Genomic DNA, 23,182 nt, shown 5'->3' with positions numbered 1-23,182 from the left:
TAAATTTGTTTTTTTTTGGAAATTAGACCATTTGATTGCTGAAGACGTAAGTTTCTGGTTGATTTGTGATCGTTCCTTTAGAGTTACCAAATTTATTTAATTAGATCTTTAAGCTAGTAACAAATAAGATTAGTATTTATATTAGCGTTCAAATTCAGTTACATATACTTGAATTTGAATTGGTACATTTCAACACTAACTAAAATTATTTTAAAAATTAAAATAAAATTTCGTTTACCTTTTAAAATATATTTTTTATCAAATTGATTCCTAAATCTTTTTCTAAAACATTAATGAGAATAGGATAAATTTTTTAACATTATTAGAATAGAATTTAACTTTGATCTGATTGGATTTTTATATTGTACTCGAATTTGACTTTGATCTGATTCAAATCCTACCAAAAGTATATGGTCTTTACGCTGTTTGGCGCCAAAGAAAATTCTCGATTTCCCTTGAAACTTCATTTTCATTTCCTCTATTATGTTTCTTTTCATCCTTATCCTGATTCAACAACCTTTTCTGTAGGGAATTTACCTTTCTCTTTGGGTCAAGTTTATACAACCCACACGTTCAATAAGACAAAACAAATCCAATAAAAAATTGGAGAAATCAGATCCCGGAAACATAAATTACTGCTGAAATTAGATTAGGCAAAGCAGATCATTCAAATTTTCTTGATTTTTTCTCACAGTACAATTAGTTTAACACTTGGCACTAAAGAATAGAGCAAAAATCACTTAATAATGGTTAGACGCCCGAATATTAAACATAAACAGAACCATAAGAGAGAGCCATTAAAAGAAGAGCAGCTTGTTCTTCTTCACCCAACTTTCTCCTTTGATTCTCAAGCGTTGATGTTTTCATCAGAGCTTCTCTTCCCAATGATATCAATCTTGCTTCAGATTATCCCCAAAATTTCTAGGTTGTTTGATGATTTCTTTGATTTCTTCTCTTCCCCTTTCTTTAGTCCTATGATTGATCTCCTCTTTTCCTGCTACGGATCCCACAAGCATTGCCAATGACTGCAGAAATTCAAATTAAAGTGTAAGAAATAAAAATCAAAGATTAAAGATCAAATAAGTGTTGAAATGGAAAATGATTAACACCTTGGGACCAGCTGGGCCGCCTCTCCAAAGAGGGGTTTTAGAAGTGCCGCAATCAGCGCAGGTTTTCTTGATTTGTTCGTTGAAAACGCTTTGAGTTTGAGCTCCCTTTGGTGAAATCGTTTCTTGATGTTCATAACTTTGATCTTCAGAATCTGATCCCTGCAGCAAAAATAAGCGAATCAACTAAAGGAAATGGAAAGTTGAGCTTAATGATCAAGTGAAGAACATTGATGATCACTAACTTTTTCACTTGGATCCAGCATTTTTTTTGTTAGTTTTTGTTGAAGATCTGGAACCAACCCAGTTGTAACACACACAAACCTCAAATGGCAGTGAAGTTTCAAGTGAAACGGATCAAAATATGGAAAATGATCCCAAAAAACAAATAAGTGTAAATGAAGAGGAGATTTTGGTGGGTGGCTTTGTTTTGTGTTGATCAGAGAGACTGACAATTTTCTCTGGAGAAAAAGTGAAGAAAGAGAAGGAAAATTTTCAAGTGGCGGTAAACTAATCAAACCGACATAAAACACCGCACGCAGGTGGATCCAGAAAAGTATTTATAAACGGGACGCGAAACCCTAGTTCATGGGCTGTGAAATGACAGAAACACCATTGATGGAGATAGTTTTATTACATTTTTTGCCACCCGCCAAATTCTACAAAAATAAGAGCTTTCATTGAATGAACCCCAAAAAAGGCGCCAACGTATTGTTTGTTTGTCTGTTTTATCCTGTTTGATTTACATCCAAATTTTTAAAATTTCTCCACTATTATTTGTTTTCTCGGAAAATTTTAAGATATGTTTACGTGTTCCAACCAATTTTTCCCATCTTTGCCTGCCACTGCCTCAATTTTATATATTTATTTATTAATTTAAAAAATCGATTCCAAGTGATATCGGTAGTGAAAATATTATTATTCTTTTTTTAATGTTTTGAATTCGAGTATTATGAATATTATGAATGTAAACGATCAATATTAAATTATTGAAAATTATCTTTAAATAAATATTATATTATATTTATTCCAAAAATATACTTATATATTCACATTAGATGATGTGATGTGTTAATATTTTAGTTACCTTCTAACTATATGTGATAAAAGATTGAGTGACCTTTGTACCTTGTCTCCCATATTTCTCTAATTAATTTAAATATTTATATTTATTTAAATTAAATTTATATAAAATAAAAATATTTGCTTATTCAAACCGGATAAAAAAGTACTGGCCATCTACCCAATCCATATATAAAGCAGAACAATGCAATAAATTAAATTGCTGAAAAAAGGTCGACATTGAAGGTCAATTCAGAAAATTTCCAAATTCAAAGGACTAATTTTAGACAGTTAATTATAATAATAGAAACGAAACTACACGAAATCACCAAATATTACAGCTTTACAGTCCCATAAAACTAAAAATATTACATTTCAAGGACCTGTACTATATAATTATGTAATATGTATATGCCGAAGCACTATTAGCTTGAAAATTTCTTCTATGGTTTATGGCCTATCTCTCTAAGGTGGCGTTTGGTTGGATGGAATTCCTTGGAATTAGTGGGAATTAGAATCTAATTCTATCACTTTCTCATGTTTGGTTCAAGTTTTTAAAGGGAATTTGAATCCCTGATGGAATTCAATTCCATCAAATGAGGGAAAGTGAATTCCATCAAAAAAATGGATAGAATTCAATTTGAAATTTGATCATACTACCATCATCAATCATTTGGTAACTTATTCATATATTGAATAAAAATATTTTTTTATTATTTCGGGTCGGGTTTCTAATTCATATATTCGGGTCGGGTCGGGTCGGGTCAAACTTTATTTTGGCCGGGTTGGATCGGGTTTTTTTAAGTGTGATATTCGGGTCGGGTTTGGGTTTAGGGTGAAAAAAACTGGACCGACCCGAAAATATATATAATTTGGGTCGGATTAAGTCACTGTTTTTATTAAATAAAAATAATTTTTTTTATTATTTTGGGTCGGGTCGGGTCGGATTTATAATTCATATATTCGGGTCGGGTTGGATGAAACTTTATTTTGTTCGGGTCGGGTCGGGTTTTTTAAGTGTGATATTCGGGTCGAGTCGGGTCGGGTTTTTTTAAGTGTGATATTCGGGTCAGGTCGGGTCGGGTTTAGGGTGAAAAAAACCTGACCGACCCAAAAAAAATATATAATTTTACCTTATATATTTATGAATAATTATAATAATACCCCTCTATATATAATTTTTTTCAATTAAGTCAATGTTTTTATTGAATAAAAATAAATTTTTTATTATTTTGAGTCGTGTCTGGTCGAATTTCTAATTCATATATTGAATAAAAATAGTTTTTGGTATATTTTTTTGTAACTAATTAACATACTCCGATTTGAATGTATTAAAATATTGCTCTATCTTTTGGTAACTTATTAACATATTTTAATTGCATTGATTTTAATTTATAATGTTTATTAGCATGATTTTTAAAATTTATTGAAATGAATAATCAATCAATAAAATGAAAATTTAATATTTTTTTAATTTTTATAATATATTATTACATGTAAGTTGTAAAATAAACTAAAATAAATCAAAAAAATATAAAAAGGACAATTATGTCATTTTACATTACTGAAATCAAATTATCTAACATGTCTGCGAACCAAACAGAATATGAAATTAGATTCTAATTTCATTTCCTGCCAACCAAACATAATATGGAATTGGATTTCAATTCCTACAGATTCTAATTCATTCACATATTTATAAACATTCAAACGAATCAAACGTCACCTAAACTGTATCAATTTTTTAAAAATGGCGGATTCTGCGAGAGATATGGAGGGCGTCAAGGCGTCGAACCAGCCGTCCGGTGGAGAACAGATGCTCGAAACGAAAGGCAATGATATCAACAGCAGTTCATCGAATCAACCATCACCGTCCGCGTCATCGTTTGATGGCGGTGCACTTCCGGATCACGATCCGCCGCCGACAGAGAACGGTTTGACAGTGGGAACAGTTAGCAAGGAGGAGATCGACAAATATAAGATTTATAGGTACAATAAACCCAAGCTGAAATTGGGCGTAGGCAACGCCGTATGGTGAAATATAGCTCTTATACCATCGAAAGCAAACTGAAATCGTCGTTGATGAATTGGCTTCGTTGGTCGAAAGAAAATTAACGGGGAAGAAGGGATTTTCTTTCTATAAAATATTTATTTTGTTGATGGGAAGTGTCTGTGAATGTGATGGATTCAAGGTTCATGTGTTTCTAATGCTCGGGTTCATTTGGCATTTTTGTTCATGCTTTTAATGAGAAAAAAATTCTCAGAAGCAGGCGTCGGATTGAAACTATTGTTATTTAGAATTTAGATTGTAGTAATACAAATACGATAATAATAAAGGTAGAACAATAGTAAAATAGATAATATTAAGATTTATATGAAAAATTTATTCCCAAAAACCACGAGTTTTCAAACCTCAACTTTCTTCTCAGTTGCAATACTAAACTTTGAAATGCTCGAAAGATTCACACTTTGCAAAGAGGTACCTCCTCAATAGTGAAGACGAGCATTGGTCCACCAATTCTTCACACCCTTTGACGCTTAATTCAAGCAGTGTTGGAAAACTTAAAATTGAAACCATCAATCTCTTGCGCTCTTCGATTTCATGTCTCTGCAAGGATTGAAGATGGATTGACAAGCTTCCCAACAATTGAGGACATTGTCTGATCGAAAGCTTACCAAGGCTGGGAAACTTGGACACTTGCTCATCACCTCACAAGCGTCCCTCTCCGTCCGGTTTGGTAGACTCTCAAAAGAAAAAGTCTCTAAAGATGCAATGCAATTCATTGATTTTCTCCGAACAGCTTCCATACCAACCTTGCGCACCTCATCCAAACCACCATTGAGAGATCTTTTAACGATGGCAACCTTCCAATCGGTGGTAATGATTTGCAGTTTTTACAGGCAGCAAAGATGACAAGTTCCTAAACGAATAATATGTTATCCAAGTGGAAATTTTTGCCCCACCAAAATTGTTATTATTACACCCAATGTTGTACCAAAAGCTAAGATTACATTCAATATTACATCGTGTCCGTCATGTTTCCCAACTAACTTTGTATTCTTGTAATGAAATCAAGATTATGCCCCATAATCTTAGATAACGCAGACTAAATATGCTTAAAAGTGGTCACTTTCGATAAAAAAAAAGAGAATAAGAATAATTTATGATCTTTTGATTAAAAAATCATAAACGACAACAGAAACAATAGTAAAACAGGGCGATGGTCCAACCTAATTGCAAATTAAACATTTTCAGTTTATCACATTCAACCATCGTATTAACTTGAACCATATTTTTTGTATCAAACAAAATATTTTACCAATTTGAAATCTTAGGATTTTTTTTTGGGGAAAATATTAATGTGTCCATGTTAGTAGGATGACAATGTGTCGAAATTTTTGTCGACTCATCCTGATCTGATCCAAATATAAAAAAATATTTCAAAAAATTAGGGATAAATTGAAAAAATATAAAGATGTGGTATTATAGTATTTATGTTTTAAATATAGAACTTATACTACTATCTTAGGTTGGGCGAATATCTTTCACTTTAAATTTGATATGACCTCACCATTTACAAAATTTTAAGTCGGCTCAATCTAATTCAATTTTTTAAGTCGTTCATGTCAGATCAATTGAATTAAAACACACTAGATTCTGGCCAATTATCATTCGTACATGTCAGTACTTTCTTAACATTGATAAAGATAATAATGAAAGCGAATTAAAGATTCAATGACCAAAATATAAATTCTCTAAACATTTAGAGACTTCCAGTATAGTTTACCCTATATTAAATTACTAATATAGTCTCTTCCCCGTCCCGCCCTTATTAAAATGAAAGAATAAAGCCACCGACGCTCGAAAACCTCCTCAAGTTCCCCACCGAGACTTGCAACACTCAAAGATCCCGCTACTAAAAGAACCCAAATATTCTATGCCTTTTCTAAATCTCCCGGAAAAACAAATATTAATCGGAAAAGATTAGTACCATGAGTTTTTGCCGCGATGGTCAGCTCTCACAGCCCTTTAATCTTTATGCAGTCATTCTTTTCTTGCATTTTTCATCCCTTTTAGTTTTTTTTTTATTTTCATTCATTTACCATTCCATCCCTCGATTTTCTTGCCGCGCTTAAAGTTTTGAATTTATTATTTGGTTGATAAAGCAACAACATCCTCTACCCGAGGAAGACAGGGACCAAGATTCTCCTCTACGCTTGCCGCAATTGCGATCACCAGGTCTTTTTTACTTTATTTTATTATTTTTGTGGATGAAAATTCCTCTTTTGTGTGTGTGTGTGTGTGTGTGGATTGAATGCGTATGAAGAATTAGAACTAAGATTAGGTTGTCTTGTTTTCCCCCCCTTTTTCATTTAGGGTATAATACACTTTTTGATTCCATGTTAAGCCCACATTAATCCCTAACTCATTCCATTCCGTTTTACAGTTTCTCTCTAAATTTTCCAATTTAGAAGATGAATTCTTTTGTTTTTGTGAATTATGACTCGAATACCAGAAGTTAAAAGTTTTAAATTGGGATTGTTGTGTATTTATGTAGGAGGTTGCTGAAAACAACTGTGTGTATAGAAATGAAGTGCATCACTCTGCTGGTGAACGCACTCAAGTATTGCAGGATGTGGCTGCTGATCCAACTCTTCCTAGGACTAAAGCCATTATTTGCGCCAATTGTAAACACGGAGAGGCTGTGTTCTTCCAGGTAAACTTCCTACGTACTTAAGTTTTTTGTTTATGGATACATGTTACCGGAGAAATCCTTATCAGGGTTTCAAATCGCGGTCGCGTCGCGTTTTCGGTTATTTTGGATTTACCGTGATTGCGACCGTCGCGGGCGCTATTGTGGCCGTCGCTGGTAACTCGGACGCGGCGAAACCGCTATATCGTGGTCGCGGACCTTTTTTAAAATCCTGATCCTTATTATAAGGAAAAAATGTGATTCATTACTTGAGGATTCTCTGTGTTTTAGAAATTAAAGGAAAGAATTTACTGAAAAGTTTGATAGGTATTAAACTCAAGATGGTGTGCATTGTATCAGATTCTCATATTGTTGCATCTTCTTTTAAGATTTTTCAATTTTAGCGTTGAACTTTATTGTGGTTATCATTTTATCGAAAATGTAAAAGCTGTGGGTGATATCTACAATTAATACTCAGTAGGATATCTGTATTTTTCCCTTTTTCTTCTACTTTTATGGCCTATTTTTCTCATTGTTTTCCTCCGTCTAGCTCAAGGGTGATCTATATATAATGAGAATCTATTTTGCTTAAACTCTTCTTCGTTTTCCCTAAAGCATCTGTCTGTAAGACATTCGAATATGTGTATGGTGATAATATTCATCCAAATATATGAAGAAAAATACTTAGAAAAAAATCGAGTATACCCTTATCTAGAACCACTCCCCACTCTGGGTAAACATAGATGAGATTAGTGGCACGGGCCTTTTATCTAGAATGTATTAATGCATGATGACTTGATGAGTGGTGATTATTTTCTTCTAATGCAACATTTTTTTTCAGGCAACTGCTAGAGGGGAGGAAGGTATGACACTGTTTTTTGTCTGCTGTAATCCAAACTGTGGACATCGGTGGAGAGATTGAGATGTGGTTGCTCTCATAAGTTGATGATCAGAGCTGCTCAATGTAATCTTTCTTTTGACAAACTACTTTTACTAAGACTTCTGTGTTAATTGTTTAAGGAGTCTTTGTGTCACTCCTTGCTCAACTGACCTTGTAAAAGATTTCAAAATCTCTGGTTCTCCTCACAATTTCATCTTTATTTCCATTTCTATATACATAATGAGCTCTAGTTATGATCTTATGTACTGAATTTCCCACTTGCTGAAGCTCATTATATCATGTGAACTTGAATTCATTCAGGTAGAGTAAAACTTTCCACTTTTAGCCTATTGAATCTTATCTTATGGTTAATATTCCTTTTCTGCTCATCTCAGTTCTCTAATGTTATATTACTCTGATTCTGAAAGAGTATAATATGCTATCCGTCAGACATCGGTTTGTTGTTTTTTTTAATATATTTTCCTGAATATTTGGAAGATTATCTTCATATCCATATCCATATATGATACAATATAAATGCTGATATCACATACAGTTACTTCATGAAGAGTCGGATTGATTGTCCGTGAGAAGAACAAAGCTCGCAGTCTCCTCAACAATGGCGATCATTGCTGTATGTCTAAATTTTCCTCCAACTGAAGGCAAAACTCAAGTTCCACGATCCGACACACTTTTTAGCTGTCTCAGCAAATTTCCCCGGACACCATGGATTAACCTTTTCCCTTGAGGATCAATGATTTCATCAACATTTCCCTATCTAATACAAAGCAAAGCCCAACCAATCAAGCTTGTTCCCTACATAAGTTACGTTTCAATGGCGGCCCGCTGCACAACACTTTCAGATATCCAACCAAGCGATTATTTATAATAATCGATTAATTGAATCATCTATTTGTAATTTTTTGAAATTTAATAACTCATTTGTAATTTTAGTCATAATTGAGTGACCTGTGGGTGTATTTTACCAAAATACTTGGGCGAGTTGACCCAAAAGCAAAATAAAAATATCGTATAGTTATCCATTAACATGTTGCTCTTTTCCATCTTTGCCAGCTTCTCAGCCATGGCTTTGAGCTTCTACTGCAGTTCTGCAATTCCCCCTCAACACCATGGTCCGCTTTTATCTCCCTTACCTTACAGTTCGGTCATTTTTCATTTGTTCTTGGTTTGTTTTTAATAGTTTATTCTCTCTCTGTAGTGAATGTAACATTTGGAAGCAAAAACCCACTTCAGAACGTTAAAAACCTCATAAAATCAATAGGGATTACTTCAAAATCATGTTCCCCGCACTTATCTCTGCAGCAGGGAAACTGGGTCAAGCTCATATGTGGTGCTAGCTTTGAGGTACCCAAGATTCTAAAACCTACGGATATTCGTCTCACTGCTTTATTGAAACTTAATTTTCACCCTTTGTATTTCTTTTCCCAGGATGTAGTCGATATACGAACCTGTCCCTTGTTTATACTCTAGCTGGAGGTAAAGATTACAATTTACAAGTTAATTGTATTACCTTTTACTTGAGCATATACGTGAGCATGTTGTGTGAATTTTCTAGCTTTTTAGAGAAAAAAAGTTTAAATTTTGTTGATGTGTGACTATATATCTTTTCAGTTGATTGTATTGATTGTGCTGCGGATCCTCTGTATGAGTGCTGTAAATGAAGGCATTGAAGCAGCTAGGGAGATTGTGTCAGTTAGAAGACCTTGGGTGATGATAAGTGTTAATGACGATGATGATCTTCATTTCCGTAAAGCTGGTATATACATACTCCATTCAATTTCCTCAAGATTTGATGATCATTCCTTTTAATTGTGAAATTTGTTTATGCTTCTATAAAATCAGTTCCATGATTTTGTTGCACCCGGACTCTTTGTTTTCTTCGAAATATTTTGACATAAAAAACTGCCCAGCTCGACCCAAATAACATAAATCGGAGATGAACTCATTTAACAATGCAGCTAGCAAACTTGAATGATCCCAACCAAAAATAGCCAGACCCTGCATGATTTGAACCCGTAAGACATAAACTTTAAGATTTGAGTCCTTGAATGAAGAAGTTACTTCTGGATCAACCGACTTTAAGCACTTGTTGATGCGTATGATTTCTTAGTGCTTTCATTGGTCCTGATCTTAGTACTCTTTATCTTAGAATTGATCCAGAGAATTGTCCTTCTGACTGCCCTAGGCCTTGTGAAAAATGTTTGTCCTGCAAATGCATTTCCCAACCAAAAATAGCCAAGACCCTGCATGATTTGAACCCTTAAAGACATAAAACTTTAAGATTTGAGTCCTTGAATGAAGAAGTTACTTCTGGATCAACCGACTTTAAGCACTTGTTGAGTGCGTAGATTTCTTAGTGCTTTCATTGGTCCTGATCTTAGTACTCTTTATCTTAGAATTTGATCCAGAGAATTGTCCTTCTGACTGCCCTAGGCCTTGTGAAAATGTTTGTCCTGCAAATGCTATTTCCTTTGAGAGAGAAAATCTACAATGGAACTCTCTCTGGTACCAATCAAACGGCAAAACTAAGGTCTGTTTCTTTCATCCTCTTTGACTCATTTTTCAGTTTCAATGAATCTTGAATCTGAGTTTCAGTTGTTGTGATTCAGATTCATTTGTGATGCAGAGTGGAGTGATAACAGAACGCTGCTATGGTTGCGGTCGTTGTTTTCCGATTTGCCCGTATGATAAAATAAGTAAGCATTGCTTCTTTCTCTTGCTTGTACAAGCCTTTATTCCTCCAATGTTATAAACTCTTACAATCTACGGCCACTCTTGACCCTGGCATGTGTTTTTCTTAATGTTCTATCTATTTCTTAGGCCTAATCTTTACTTCAAACTGATTCAGGTGAGGTTACGTATGTAAGAGACGCTGGAGCTACAGCTGAACTCCTTAAAACTAATGATGTCGATGCTATAGAGATACATACAAGTGGAAGGTATAAAATGTCACGAAAACCAAAAACAGTTTGGATTTTATCAAATACAAGTAATTGCAATTGTGCGAGCAAAACCAGACTTTATCTTGCAGGCAGACTAATCTTTAAAGAACTTTGGGATGATTGGCAGATTCAGTTAAATATCTGAGATTAGTAGCAGTAAGTGTAACCATTTCTTAACCATGATTGATAATATGTGTTATCGATTAAATACTGGATTTCGTATTAGCTTCCAGATCATCGGTTTCATTACTACCTATAGGTCAGCTTGCCTGATACTGGGGATGCAACTATTCCTGCAATGAATCAAATGTATAGCATCATGGAACCTCATTTGTCTTGCTTCAATTTATGGCAGGTCTGGCCTAATTCTAAAACCACATATTCCCAAAATTTGAGTGACATTAATAGAAATGATCTAACATGTGATTTTACAGTTGGATGGTCGTCCAATGAGTGGAGATATTGGACGAGGTGCCACAAGAGAATCGATTGCTTTCGCTGTTCATGTTACTGCTTCTAGAGAAAGGCCTCCTGGTAAGTATGTGTACATGTATACGTGTGTGTATACATGTATGTATGAATGTATTAAGGTTCGTCTTCACTAATTCCAATTGAGCCTAGATTACTGAGTCTCACCTGTTTTTATCTAGGCTTTCTTCAGCTAGCAGGTGGAACCAATGTTCATACAGTTGATTACATATACGTGCCGGACATATACCTGTATGTCCTACTTGAGTCCTAGTAAAGAGTGTTATAGCACTGCAAACCTATACCAGACAATACTGTATCCAACACTCATCTCGATTCCAAGTAAAGTTAAATTTTAGCACTTGCAAAGCTAGCAGGTGGAACCAATGTTCATACAGTTGATGGTCTGAAGAAAAGGGGACTTTTTCAAACACACATCACATGTAAATTCTCTGTTACTCCAATTCTTCATTTTTCCAGAGTATCTGTTTTTTATGCATTCGACGGTATGAGGATATGATGCTTCAAAGATCGCTAAAATACATGAAAAACTTCAAAAAGTAATACATATACGTGCCGGACATATACCTGTATCCAACAGTCCTACTTGAGTCCTAGTAAAGAGTGTAAATTTATAGCACTTGCAACCTATACCAGACATATACTTGTATCCAACACTCATACTCGATTCCAAGTAAATAGTTTAAATATAGCACTTGCAACCTATGTCAACATATACATGTATCCAACCCTCATACTCAAACCCGAATAACATGTAAATTTTCGACACGTGCAATTTTTTCCATATTTTCATAAGTTTGATCCATTTCGTCTAGGGAAATAATGAGAAAAACTTATACAGCAGGTGCAGAATCCAATCATCTACATTCTTAATTGGTGGAATTGCATATGGTGGCTATGCTCGGAAGGTAGGTTGTCCATATTCTCCAACTTTTATTTTTGTTGAGATACTCGAACACATATACATCTGACAGTCACACCCGAATCCAATTATAACCTTATTTTTTTTTCATCATGAATAAAGCTTTTACTTTTCTTCGTGTTTCTTGGCCAGCTGTTAACATTCTTTGTTATGATCATCAGATTGTTGGAAGAGTATTGAGCTCCATGCGGTCTCAGCATGGTGACTCTGGCATTGAACATCACGCTGAGCATCTTCTGAATGCACTTAAGGAAGCCCTTCACTTGGTTGGACCTGTCAAGTCTTATAATTATCCCTTTGGCATACAACAATAGTTCACTGTGTTTCTCGGGTTACTCGGACTCGGATGTAAATGTCAAATAAAGATGTTTTTTTAAACATATTATGCCATTGTTGATAAAATCAATAGTCAGATTTGATAATCATATGATGACAAATTTTATGATGTGTTGAGTTTTGTGTTCCTCCAAGTCAAAAGCAGATAAATATTGAACGCTCTTAGATTACACGTTGTGTACGCAGCTGCATAAATTCTACAATGTTGTACCAGTCAACGGTGATGGCTTTATGCTCAATAGTAAGTAAAGCTTTGAAATTCAAGGTGAAAAAGGTCAAGTTTTAACCATTGAAAAATTAAATTGCACACAGGCAGCAGGCTATGTAAACTGTTTGGATTAATTTGCATGACTTCATTTATTAACAGAGACAAAAGCATCACAAACAATTCCTCATTGAAATTGGTTTCACCAATTAATCAAGTGAATAAGAACCAAAAGTTTTATAAGAAAAATCATTAATTCTAAAAATATTAAAAATTTAATTAGCACTTCAGAAATTTTAAAAATCTAAATCGTCTTTCCTCTTTATTTATCCAACAAAACTATTATTTTATCAGCTAAAAATTAATTTTAAGCAATTTTTTAAAGTACAAATCATTAAAAATGTTATAGGGAATATGGGCGCAGCATAGGCTAATGTCCCTTGGATCTAGTTTTAGATCCAAATATTAAATACAATGTGTTAATCTTGTTTAATATGTTTTATCGAATTCGATGAAAAATACTATTATTATATTAACTCCTTTTCCGGTTATTTGGATTAAAGTATTTATATTTGTTTTCTTATATGTTAATTTGACCATTTATAGAATATACGCCACATTTGAATTCCGACATAGAATCTCTTGTAAAAGAATGAGACAAATAGTCTTTGCTGCGTCAGTATTAGTCCAATACAAATGCATTCCCTCTCATTCTTTGTTTTTAATTTATAGCTATCAACATTGGTCCCTATCTTGTATTTTCTTGTCGACGTTGCAATTGACCATGAATAGAATGATTTTATAGTCACAATTACAGCTCATCCAATTGTACTTTCAATCCATATATTTTTAATTAAAATTTTAATTAGCGTTGGTAATTATTTTTATTTCTATTCGGATTATGTGTCAAGTCGCACGTAATTTATCATATGATGTTATTAGTTTTTAATAAAATATTAAAAAAATTAAACAGTACACATAATTAAGAAGTTATTAATTTTTTTAAACTAAAAAAAACAAAACAACATTAAAAATTTAAACATATTTAATAATGTTCATAAAATCTACACAAAGAATTAATTAACTCGAAGAATGAGACGGGCCGGTGATGTTGTGTTCCATATTGCCAATTGTGGCCATACTCGTATGTTGCGCTTATAAATTCAAGAGAAACTACACCTCGATCCATCTTTAAGTACGTTATATTTAGTAAGTCATCTAAATTTCTAAGTCAAGTCAGGCCAACTTTCTTAGCTTTACTTTCGCCTAACCCCAACCAACTACCACCCAAACGCCAAACCGCAACTCTTACCAAATACAAATAAAATATATTGTCTACAAAAATTATAAAATAGATATCAAATATATAAAATTATAAATTTTAATTTTATATAATTTTTTAAAAATTATTAAAATTGATATAGATGTAATTAATTTAATACATGATTAATAATATCTATCAATATAAAAATAAATAAATATATTTACTTTAGTAAAAAAAATTATATATAAAATTAAATTAAAATTCATGTACGTCATTCTACATTTAATCAAAATTTAATACTAACTTTAATATTTATTTTTTTATTGGTTGAACAATTGTACTTACAATGGATCCATTATTTTTTTAATATCATTCTTAATATGAATACATTTTATAAAATTTAAGAGCTTACAAATATAATATTTAATCATACAAAAACAAAATTACCAGGAAAAAAAAAGAATTGTTATTCAGCGAGCTAACTATTTAACGCCACGTGGTTAGGTATGGTGGCCCTCTCCTCTAGCTAGTAGTTACTCCTTCGCAGTTCGCAATCAATTTTCCCTCTGTATCGATCGATATAAATTCCGTATCTACCGTTCCTCATATTTTCCACCATTTGCATTTCCTACCAATTTTATATCCTCAGGTAAAGATTGCATCCCCTCTCAGATCTGCTTCTTTTTCTCTCAAATTCCAATTTGAGTCACTTTCCGTGTGTTTCTTCCCTTCTTTATTCCGATTCTTTCATCAAAAAATTTCGTTAAGGTACTTCTATTTGTTTGTTTGGCTGAAGAATTAGCTATTTAGAGCTAGAGATCTCGCGTTTCTTCTTGTTATACTACTGTTTTGACTGCATTGCGGTGATTTTATTTCATTTTATTTGCTCTCGTCTTGTTTGTTTGTTGAGATCTGGTTTGTTTTTAGGTTCAAGTTAGTTGTAATTTTGGATCAGGATGCTTTTTAATGGATCGAATAGATGCAAACGAGTTAAAATCGTGTTCGTGTTTGACAGGTCTCTTTTGAGCCAAAGCCATGGCCACTGGACAGTTATTTTCTGGAACTACGCAAGCTTTATTCTACAACTACAAACAACTTCCTATTCAACGAATGCTTGATTTTGATTTCCTTTGCGGTACGGATCCCTTTCTGATTCATTTAAGAACTTAAGTGGAAGTTTATTATTTAAGTTGATTCCTGCTTGATCGGTACTGAATTTATGCTTTTTGAATTTGTAGGGAGGGAAACACCGTCTGTTGCTGGTATTATTAATCCTGGTGCTGAGGGATTTCAGAAACTTTTCTTCGGTCAAGAGGAAATTGCGATCCCAGTACATTCTACGTAATAAGATTTAGCTCTTCTCTTTCTGTTTCTATTTCTTGATCAACCTTATCTTCTTTGATTATTAATTTGTGTCCTGAAAGTGTTTTATGGTAAATGAACTTTATGGCATGTTACCTTATACACCGCGCGCCTGCATGTAAACTTGAATAATTTAGTTAAATGGACCTATGGAAAGCGTAGAACTTGCTTCTGAAGATTTTATATTAGGCCGTTATAGGATGATCATCTATTATCTTATAATATCTTTCTTCTTCTTCTTCCTCTTTTTTCCTTCGAAAGATTCACTTAATATACTATTGACAAATAAGATAATAATTGACCTATGATACTATAGCTTGGTCTATCTTTTCATGAGCGTAGGGACTTTACGTTTCTGTTAATTGTTTCTTGTATATGGCAACCAATGTGTATAGCTAAGTAGTGCACAGTTAGTTGCTGCTAATTAATAATTTAATATGTGAAAGGACATTCAGTAAATATATACATTTGATTTTACATCCTTTATAGAGTAAGATAGTGTTGGACAGCTTACCCTGTTATTTGATTGGTCAACTTGCATTCTCCTTGTTTTATATTCTCTAACCTTTGAATTGATATATTTTACAGCATTGAAGCAGCATGTACTGCACATCCAACTGCTGATGTTTTTATCAACTTTGCATCATTCCGTAGGTTAGTCTTCGTTTATGCTGTTTATAGAGCAGGAGTTCTTGAATGCACAAGTTAAACAATTGCATTTTATTTTACTTGCAGTGCTGCTGCTTCATCCATGGCTGCTCTGAAACAGCCAACCATTCGAGTTGTCGCTATAATTGCTGAAGGTGTTCCTGAGTCAGACACCAAGCAGTTGATTGCATATGCACGTTCCAACAATAAGGTGAGCAAGATGATGAAAACCAAACTATGCAACCAGTACGATCATCAAATAAATACATGTCTTATTATAATGATTAATTTTTTGGTCCTCTTTCACTGTAATTTGAGCTTAATACTTATGGACTTGCAGGTTGTTATTGGCCCAGCTACCGTTGGAGGAATTCAGGCTGGAGCTTTTAAGATTGGCGACACTGCTGGAACAATTGACAATATTGTTCAATGCAAGCTGTACCGGCCTGGATCTGTTGGCTTCGTCTCCAAATCTGTATGTGATAGTGATAGTGATAGTGATAGTTTTTTCTGTTTGCATGGGTGCGCGTGTCTGTGCAGTTACACCTTTTTCTCTTCCCCTTAAGCAATTGCACTGTGGCTCTTTGTGGGGCAATCTCTGACGTCAATTTGACATTTATGTTATTTCCTTGGCGGCGAATCCATGCTCATATTATTAGTTGTGACATATCTTTATAAAATAATTGCAGGGTGGCATGTCAAATGAAATGTACAACACTATTGCCCGCGTTACAGATGGAATCTATGAAGGTAAGAATAAGCTTTTAACAGTTTGCTCTTTATTCGTACCTGCTGAAACAAATGCAAATTTATACTCTAAGGGGCTGTTTGTTTGCCTCTTAATGGAACCATTCAGCGTTGAATGTTGAACGGTTCAGCATTCATCGCGTTTGTTTCGCACCTCTAAATGATTCAGTGTTGACTGATTCAGCAAAACAGTGTTGAATGATTCAGCACAGAAGTACATTCTGAATTATTCAGAGTCATTATCAAACAACATGTCACATTTAGAGTTAATTCATACAGAACCTCTGAATCATTCAGTATTTGAATCATTCAGCATTTGAATCATTTAGCGTTTAATCATTCTGAAGTAAACAAACAGCCCCTAAAATATTAACTTTTGGGTACACATTAAAAAATTATGTAGGCATTGCAATTGGAGGAGATGTCTTCCCAGGCTCCACTTTATCTGACCATGTTTTGCGATTTAACAACATACCACAGGTAAATTATTAATTTCATTCAATTCCTTTTAGTTTATTGCCTACTGTTTGTTGCTACATATGCGAAGAAGGCATGGTTAGGAAAATAAAAAACTTACCCACCCAACTCCAATCTTAGTTTTTACTGGGATTAACAATTCAAAATTTATAAATGATGTTGAAGTATCCCCCTGCACTGAAAAAGAAAGTGCCTGATTTTTTTTCCATGCCCAACTCAGGTAAAGATGATGGTTGTTCTTGGAGAACTTGGTGGCCGAGATGAGTATTCCTTGGTTGAAGCCCTGAAACAGGGTAAAGTGAACAAGCCAGTGGTCGCTTGGGTCAGTGGAACTTGTGCACGACTCTTCAAATCAGAAGTACAGTTTGGTCATGCTGTAAGTTACCAGCTTAACGTTCTTCCTTATTCAACTATGGGGTTACTGCTATTATTGAGACATAACCTTTTACCTTATTACTAATTTAGGGAGCTAAGAGTGGTGGTGAGATGGAGTCTGCACAGGCGAAGAATCAAGCACTAAAGGATGTTGGAGCTGTAGTTCCCACTTCATATGAAGCTTTTGAAGCTGCGATCAAGGAAACGTTTGAGAAACTGGTAAGTTTTTTATCTTGGCTGAAGTCCGTTCTATGCTTTAGTTATATTGATGTACTTGTGTCTTTAGGTTGAACAAGGGAAGATTACACCCGTGAAGGAAGTCAAGCCTCCACAAATCCCGGAAGATCTTAACACTGCAATTAAGAGTGGGAAAGTTCGTGCTCCAACACATATTATTTCAACTATCTCTGATGACAGGGGTACGTTGTCTTAACCCATATATGTTGGAAACCGAAAAAGATGTTTAATACATGGACATTACTAACTTCTTTCTTTGAACCTGATTTGCAGGTGAGGAGCCATGCTATGCTGGTGTGCCTATGTCTTCCATTGTTGAGCAAGGTTATGGCGTTGGTGACGTCATTTCTCTCTTGTGGTTCAAGCGTAGCCTTCCCAGATACTGTACTCATTTTATTGAGGTAGGCTACTGAAAATTATGTTACCCTCGTATGGGTTTTGTGCCACTAAAAAGCCACATTTCTCATCAATTTTTCACTATTTTTACAGTTTTGTTAGGTTGAGCTTAATCATTTTCTTTTGTTTTCATTTTATGCTGTCTCCGTCTTTAGAAAGTGAAGGTTCTGTTTTGTTTTCACTAATAAGTATGATCTATCCAGATATGCATCATGCTCTGTGCCGACCATGGTCCATGTGTCTCTGGTGCTCACAACACCATAGTGACTGCTAGAGCTGGAAAAGACCTAGTTTCCAGTCTTGTTTCTGGTTTGCTTACTATCGGTCCTCGATTTGGCGGTGCCATTGATGATGCTGCTCGATACTTTAAAGATGCTTACGACAGGGTAAGTTTCAATGGTGGTTGTAAAGGTTTGGGATAGCTTGGTGTGTCATGACTCTTTTCATATAACATTCTAATATGCTTCCTCTGTGCTTCATTTTTACAGTGTCATACGCCTTGTGAGTTTGTTGAAGGCATGAAAAAGAAGGGTATTCGTGTGCCAGGAATTGGCCACAGGTACAAATGGTTTTTAATGGTCAATATTTTTAAACCATTGAAAATGCAGTAACCATGATATCTGGTTTTCTGTTATTTCCTGAATATCCTATTACATGTCTAATGGTTGCAATACTTGCTTTGCTTCGTGTTAAAAGGATTAAGAGAGGGGACAACTGAGATAAGAGAGTGGAGCTCCTCCAACGGTTTGCTCGCACACATTTCCCATCTGTTAAGTACATGGAATATGCCGTCCAAGTTGAAACATATACGCTTTCCAAGGCTAACAACCTTGTCCTCAACGTCGATGGTGCCATTGGGTCTCTTTTCTTGGATCTTCTTGCCGGTAGTGGGATGTTCACCAAGCAAGAGATTGATGAGATAGTTGAAATCGGATACCTTAATGGGCTCTTTGTGTTAGCAAGATCCATTGGTTTGATTGGGTAAGTTTGATTACACTTCGGAATTTTCATACCTGAACTCTTTGTTTTTGCTTTAAATTTTTTGATTTGCTTACAAACAAACCATCGGATGATCTTAGTCATCATTGGAGTTTGGAAACCCCTTCCACTTTTAAGCACGATATCTGATACGAATTTAGATGGTCTAACGACGGTGAAAAGGTTGCATTGAATGATACAGAGAATATTGCAATTAGAGAGAGAGATGTTTGCTGGAATGCGTTGCCTTTGCTAACACTTTTATGTATTTATTAGGTCCTTACATTTAATTGTTCGATATCTCAGGCACACGTTCGACCAGAAGAGATTGAAGCAGCCACTATACCGACACCCATGGGAAGATGTCCTCTACACCAAGTGAATGCGTGTAGTAACAACCTGCTTTTTTTCTCCAGCTTTCTAATTTTTCGGAGTCATTGGTGTTCTGCATTTTGGAGGGGTAATGGTTGTTTGATTTTTCTATTAGTGTCTGTAATGCTAAATGGTGTTGTATTCAAGGGTTACAATGAGAGGGGGAGGGGGGGAAAGGGCTTTAGATCATTTTTTAAACCAAAATTGATGTTGCGTGATTTAGTTAATTTAGTTGTCAGTTTCATGGAAAAATAAGAGATGTCCACCAGGTTTGTAAGTGTAGAAGGAATATCCGTTGTATAAGAAACTAGGAATCCTAATGTTGAAATGACCCTTTTCCTAAATCCTAATGTTGGATGACTAAGGTTGCGAGTAATGATGCAATTCACACACTTGTGCTCGTAAAGCCTATTCAAGTTTGACTCGTAAGAACTTGAATTCAGTTCTATCATAATTTGAAAGAAAGAAAATCTCGAACTCGAATATAAAACATACATGCGGAAACAATTAACATAAAAGTAAAGCATTATATAGAATGGTAAACCAATTAGCATGAAAGCCATTGCGTTTAAAACCAGATTAACTAGTTCGCAGTGATAACCACTGCAATGTATTTAGATTTCAATGAACTACGTCTTACACGTGATTTCCTGAAAAAAGAAATAGCAATTTATGCCGCCTGCTCTGTCTAGTGAAGCAAGGATCGAATGGCAGCAACAGCATCACCCTTGTGCTCCCGGAGTGTTCTCTCTGCCACCTTTTTGTCCAACTTTTTTTCCAATACAAAAGATAAGAAAAGTGTATTAGAAAATTTGGCATATTACACCGAATGTTAAGAACAATATACATATATATATCGAACCTCCAATTCGTTTGCAATGATATCCACTTCAGCCGCATTGATCTTAACAGCAGCTAATTCTTTCTCTCTGTATGGAACAAAAATGCAATGTTTGCTTTAGATAAGCATTGAGCAGACATTCAAAAAAAGGAGAAAAATCTGTGAAGTACTCGAGGATATGTAATGACAGAGAAGTTCATGCTACAATTTCTCACTGGGATAACCAAGATGAGTAATGACTGAGCAGCCGAGACTCGAGAAATTCAAAACTTAAACATGTCTACAACATCAAAAAAGGCCTACAAGTTATGATACATCAATGGGATTTGGGGGCTCCTTCAATAATATGGCTGAAGAAGAACAGAAGGATTACAACAACGAAAAGATAACAATGAAAGGAAGCTTATATTGCAAACTGAAATCAAATATGACCATCCATGACAGTGATTAAATTTCCAGGATATCTAGCTCATCAGCATTCAATCTGATGTCACTAGAAGAATAATAGATAACAAGCTTCCAAACTACGCTGTTCATACTCAGGTTTGTATCGGAATTCAGACATGTATCTAGGACAAATATGTCAGAAGGTCCTTGGAAAGATTATAGATTTATTACAGCCTGTACGTATCCGAGTATGAGCCAGATAAAGGAGCAATCTTCCTTATTCGTTAATGAAAGAACAAATAGCAAAGTAAAATTCAATAGACTCCAATCCAATCCAAACCAAACAAGCAAAGCAATCCTCTTCTCAGCCCTAACGAAATCTCAAATTTCAACAAAACCACCTAATTGGACTAAAATTCTATACAAATATTCAAATATTCAAGCCGCGGTTCGATTAAAAAATCAGATTATTTTCTTACAAGCGAACTACAGAAATGAAATTTATAAAATGAAAATTACTCAAACCTCAATCTCATAGCATTCTTTTCAGCTTCAGCAGAGGCTGCAATCGATGCCATGGCCTAACAAATCAAAACCAAACCCATGAGAGAAAAATGGAATCAAAATTATACAGAAATAGAATGTGAATTCATATTATAAAGCGTACCCATTGGGCACGAGAAGAATCGAGCTGGCGGTCTTCGACACGGTCGGTGAGTTTATCGAAGGCCTTGCTTTGTTGTTGTAAATCCTTGGAGTCAACGCCTCCATCTCCAGCTTCCATCTGCTTGCTGTTTTGGTCTGCTGACTTATGGTAAGGGAAACCAGCTAGATGAAGAAAAAACTAAAACCCTAGCTCGTTGATCCACCAGAGTTTCAGTTCCCTTACTTCCGGGTTTAATATATTTTAATAAACTACATAAATAGTCATCAAATTTTCAAAGTATTTTCATTTTAGTGAACAAATTTTCAAAACCTGCAATATGATTATTGAAATTTTAAAACGTTTTTATTACCACCACTATTTTCAATTGTGTAGTACAATAAAACCTTGAAAAAAACTTCATTTTGTTGATGGTAACAAAAGAACACAACTATTATAGATGGTTCACATATTCTTATTTAAACAAAATATCATAATCTATGTTTAGATTGTTATTAGTCAGTGTCAAAATATTAAATTTTCATAAGAAGGTAGAAAAGAGATAAATGGAATAATGATGTCCTATCATTTCTTTTAGTTATAGTCAAGAGGTTTTATAATAGTTTTTAGTACTAGTGTCAGGTGTGTAAAGTCATAATAATTACTTGTAAGTTGATAGGTTAAGTGATATGATCAGTCGATAGTATATTTGACTCTGTTATGTTGTATGGGCATGCTAGGTATAATATTAAGAGATTGGAGCTTCCTGAAAAATGTTATATATTTTAGGTTCTTTTGTGACATCATGGACTTGTATGCGGTAACGTATACGAGAAATGGATATTACATTTATTGGTACCAGAACTGTAGGTTTAGCCGATTATAGATCTAAACCGAGTCTGTTTTGAATTGAAAGTGTATACATGCCACTAGGATTTCAACATTATTGATCTGATGATTATGATTTGATTGATGCTGCTCCTTAGTAATGTGATTTGAATATGTGTTTACTAAGATGTCTAAAGCTAAGAGAAAAGACAATGAAGTTGAAAATATTAATAAGAAGATTGAGATTTTAGTTGATACAAACCGACCAGAGAAGACTATAGTATTTCATCCTAGAAAGGTTAGTACTGTAAAAGATTTTCCTCCATTTTGTGAGAGGAATGTCGCCTTATAATGAAAAAGAAGTTGTGATGTGGTCACAGCTTACCCATGAGAAAAATAAGGAAAGAGTTATAGAGAAGTTTGTCTTTATGTCTCAATAAAATGAAGATGATCCAGAGATTATAGAATATGAAGATGACTCAGAGATCATTACAGGTACATTTTATCTTTTTGATAAATATGCATTCGTTTTAATTGATCTTGGTTTTACGCACTCGTATATAAGCACTAAGTTAGTTCAAGAAAAAGGGATCTAGTTAGAATCTATCTTTAGTAATATAGTAGCGACTAACCCTTTAGACCAGAGTGCTAGGGTGAGTTATATTTGTAGAGGATATATGTTAGTAATTCAAGGAATTTAATATAATATTGGGAATGGATTAGTTATTTTCCCTACCATAACATTGTGATCTGTCGCTAAAAGCGATTGATCTTGAAGGAATTGAAAGGTTTTGAAATCATAAGTGATTAGTAAAAGGGTAAATGTTTTTTTTTTAAATAGTAAAGAATGGATCAATGATATTTTGGTCAATTGAATAAGGTGATAGTGAAGAACAAGTATCTTCCCCTAAGGATCAATGATATTTTGATCTATTCTAAGACAAAAGAAGAATATGATTATGATGCATAT

General features: G+C 34.4%; 3 protein-coding genes and 2 pseudogenes across 3 annotated transcripts; 3 read left to right on the top strand and 2 right to left on the bottom strand.

The window, feature by feature from the left end:
- Positions 1–725: 725 nt before the first annotated feature.
- Positions 726–1,678, bottom strand: LOC120127912 (annotated as a pseudogene).
- Positions 1,679–3,918: 2,240 nt separating this feature from the next.
- On the top strand, positions 3,919–7,807 carry LOC120127792 (DNA-directed RNA polymerases II, IV and V subunit 9A-like). The gene is made up of 4 exons (XM_039145613.1): positions 3,919–4,202; positions 6,336–6,408; positions 6,728–6,886; positions 7,704–7,807. The coding sequence occupies exons 1-4, from the start codon at positions 3,919–3,921 to the stop codon at positions 7,782–7,784; spliced, it is 597 nt and encodes a 198-aa protein (XP_039001544.1). The 3' UTR covers positions 7,785–7,807.
- Positions 7,808–8,781: 974 nt separating this feature from the next.
- LOC120127791 lies at positions 8,782–12,496 on the top strand (annotated as a pseudogene).
- Positions 12,497–14,681: 2,185 nt separating this feature from the next.
- Positions 14,682–18,962, top strand: LOC120127926 (ATP-citrate synthase beta chain protein 2-like). The gene is made up of 15 exons (XM_039145737.1): positions 14,682–14,784; positions 14,933–15,056; positions 15,160–15,262; positions 15,872–15,937; positions 16,019–16,142; positions 16,272–16,406; positions 16,621–16,745; positions 17,041–17,158; positions 17,376–17,531; positions 17,621–17,749; positions 17,817–17,949; positions 18,041–18,168; positions 18,367–18,549; positions 18,652–18,722; positions 18,860–18,962. Exons 2-15 carry the CDS (start codon positions 14,957–14,959, stop codon positions 18,879–18,881), a joined length of 1,593 nt encoding a protein of 530 aa, XP_039001668.1. The 5' UTR covers positions 14,682–14,784; positions 14,933–14,956; the 3' UTR covers positions 18,882–18,962.
- Positions 18,963–20,115: 1,153 nt separating this feature from the next.
- LOC120127673 (huntingtin-interacting protein K-like) lies at positions 20,116–21,618 on the bottom strand. Its single transcript, XM_039145535.1, has 4 exons — positions 21,409–21,618; positions 21,267–21,322; positions 20,376–20,442; positions 20,116–20,282 (listed from the first exon to the last, which is right to left on the bottom strand). Exons 1-4 carry the CDS (start codon positions 21,523–21,525, stop codon positions 20,202–20,204), a joined length of 321 nt encoding a protein of 106 aa, XP_039001466.1. The 5' UTR covers positions 21,526–21,618; the 3' UTR covers positions 20,116–20,201.
- Between the last annotated feature and the right edge of the window lie 1,564 nt (positions 21,619–23,182).

This window comes from Hibiscus syriacus, unplaced genomic scaffold, assembly GCF_006381635.1.
Source record: "Hibiscus syriacus cultivar Baekdansim isolate YM2019G1 unplaced genomic scaffold, ASM638163v2 tig00110472_pilon, whole genome shotgun sequence".
Lineage (NCBI taxonomy): Eukaryota > Viridiplantae > Streptophyta > Magnoliopsida > Malvales > Malvaceae > Hibiscus > Hibiscus syriacus.
Note: the sequence above shows the minus strand (reverse complement) of the source record. Positions and strands in the feature narration are given on the sequence as shown.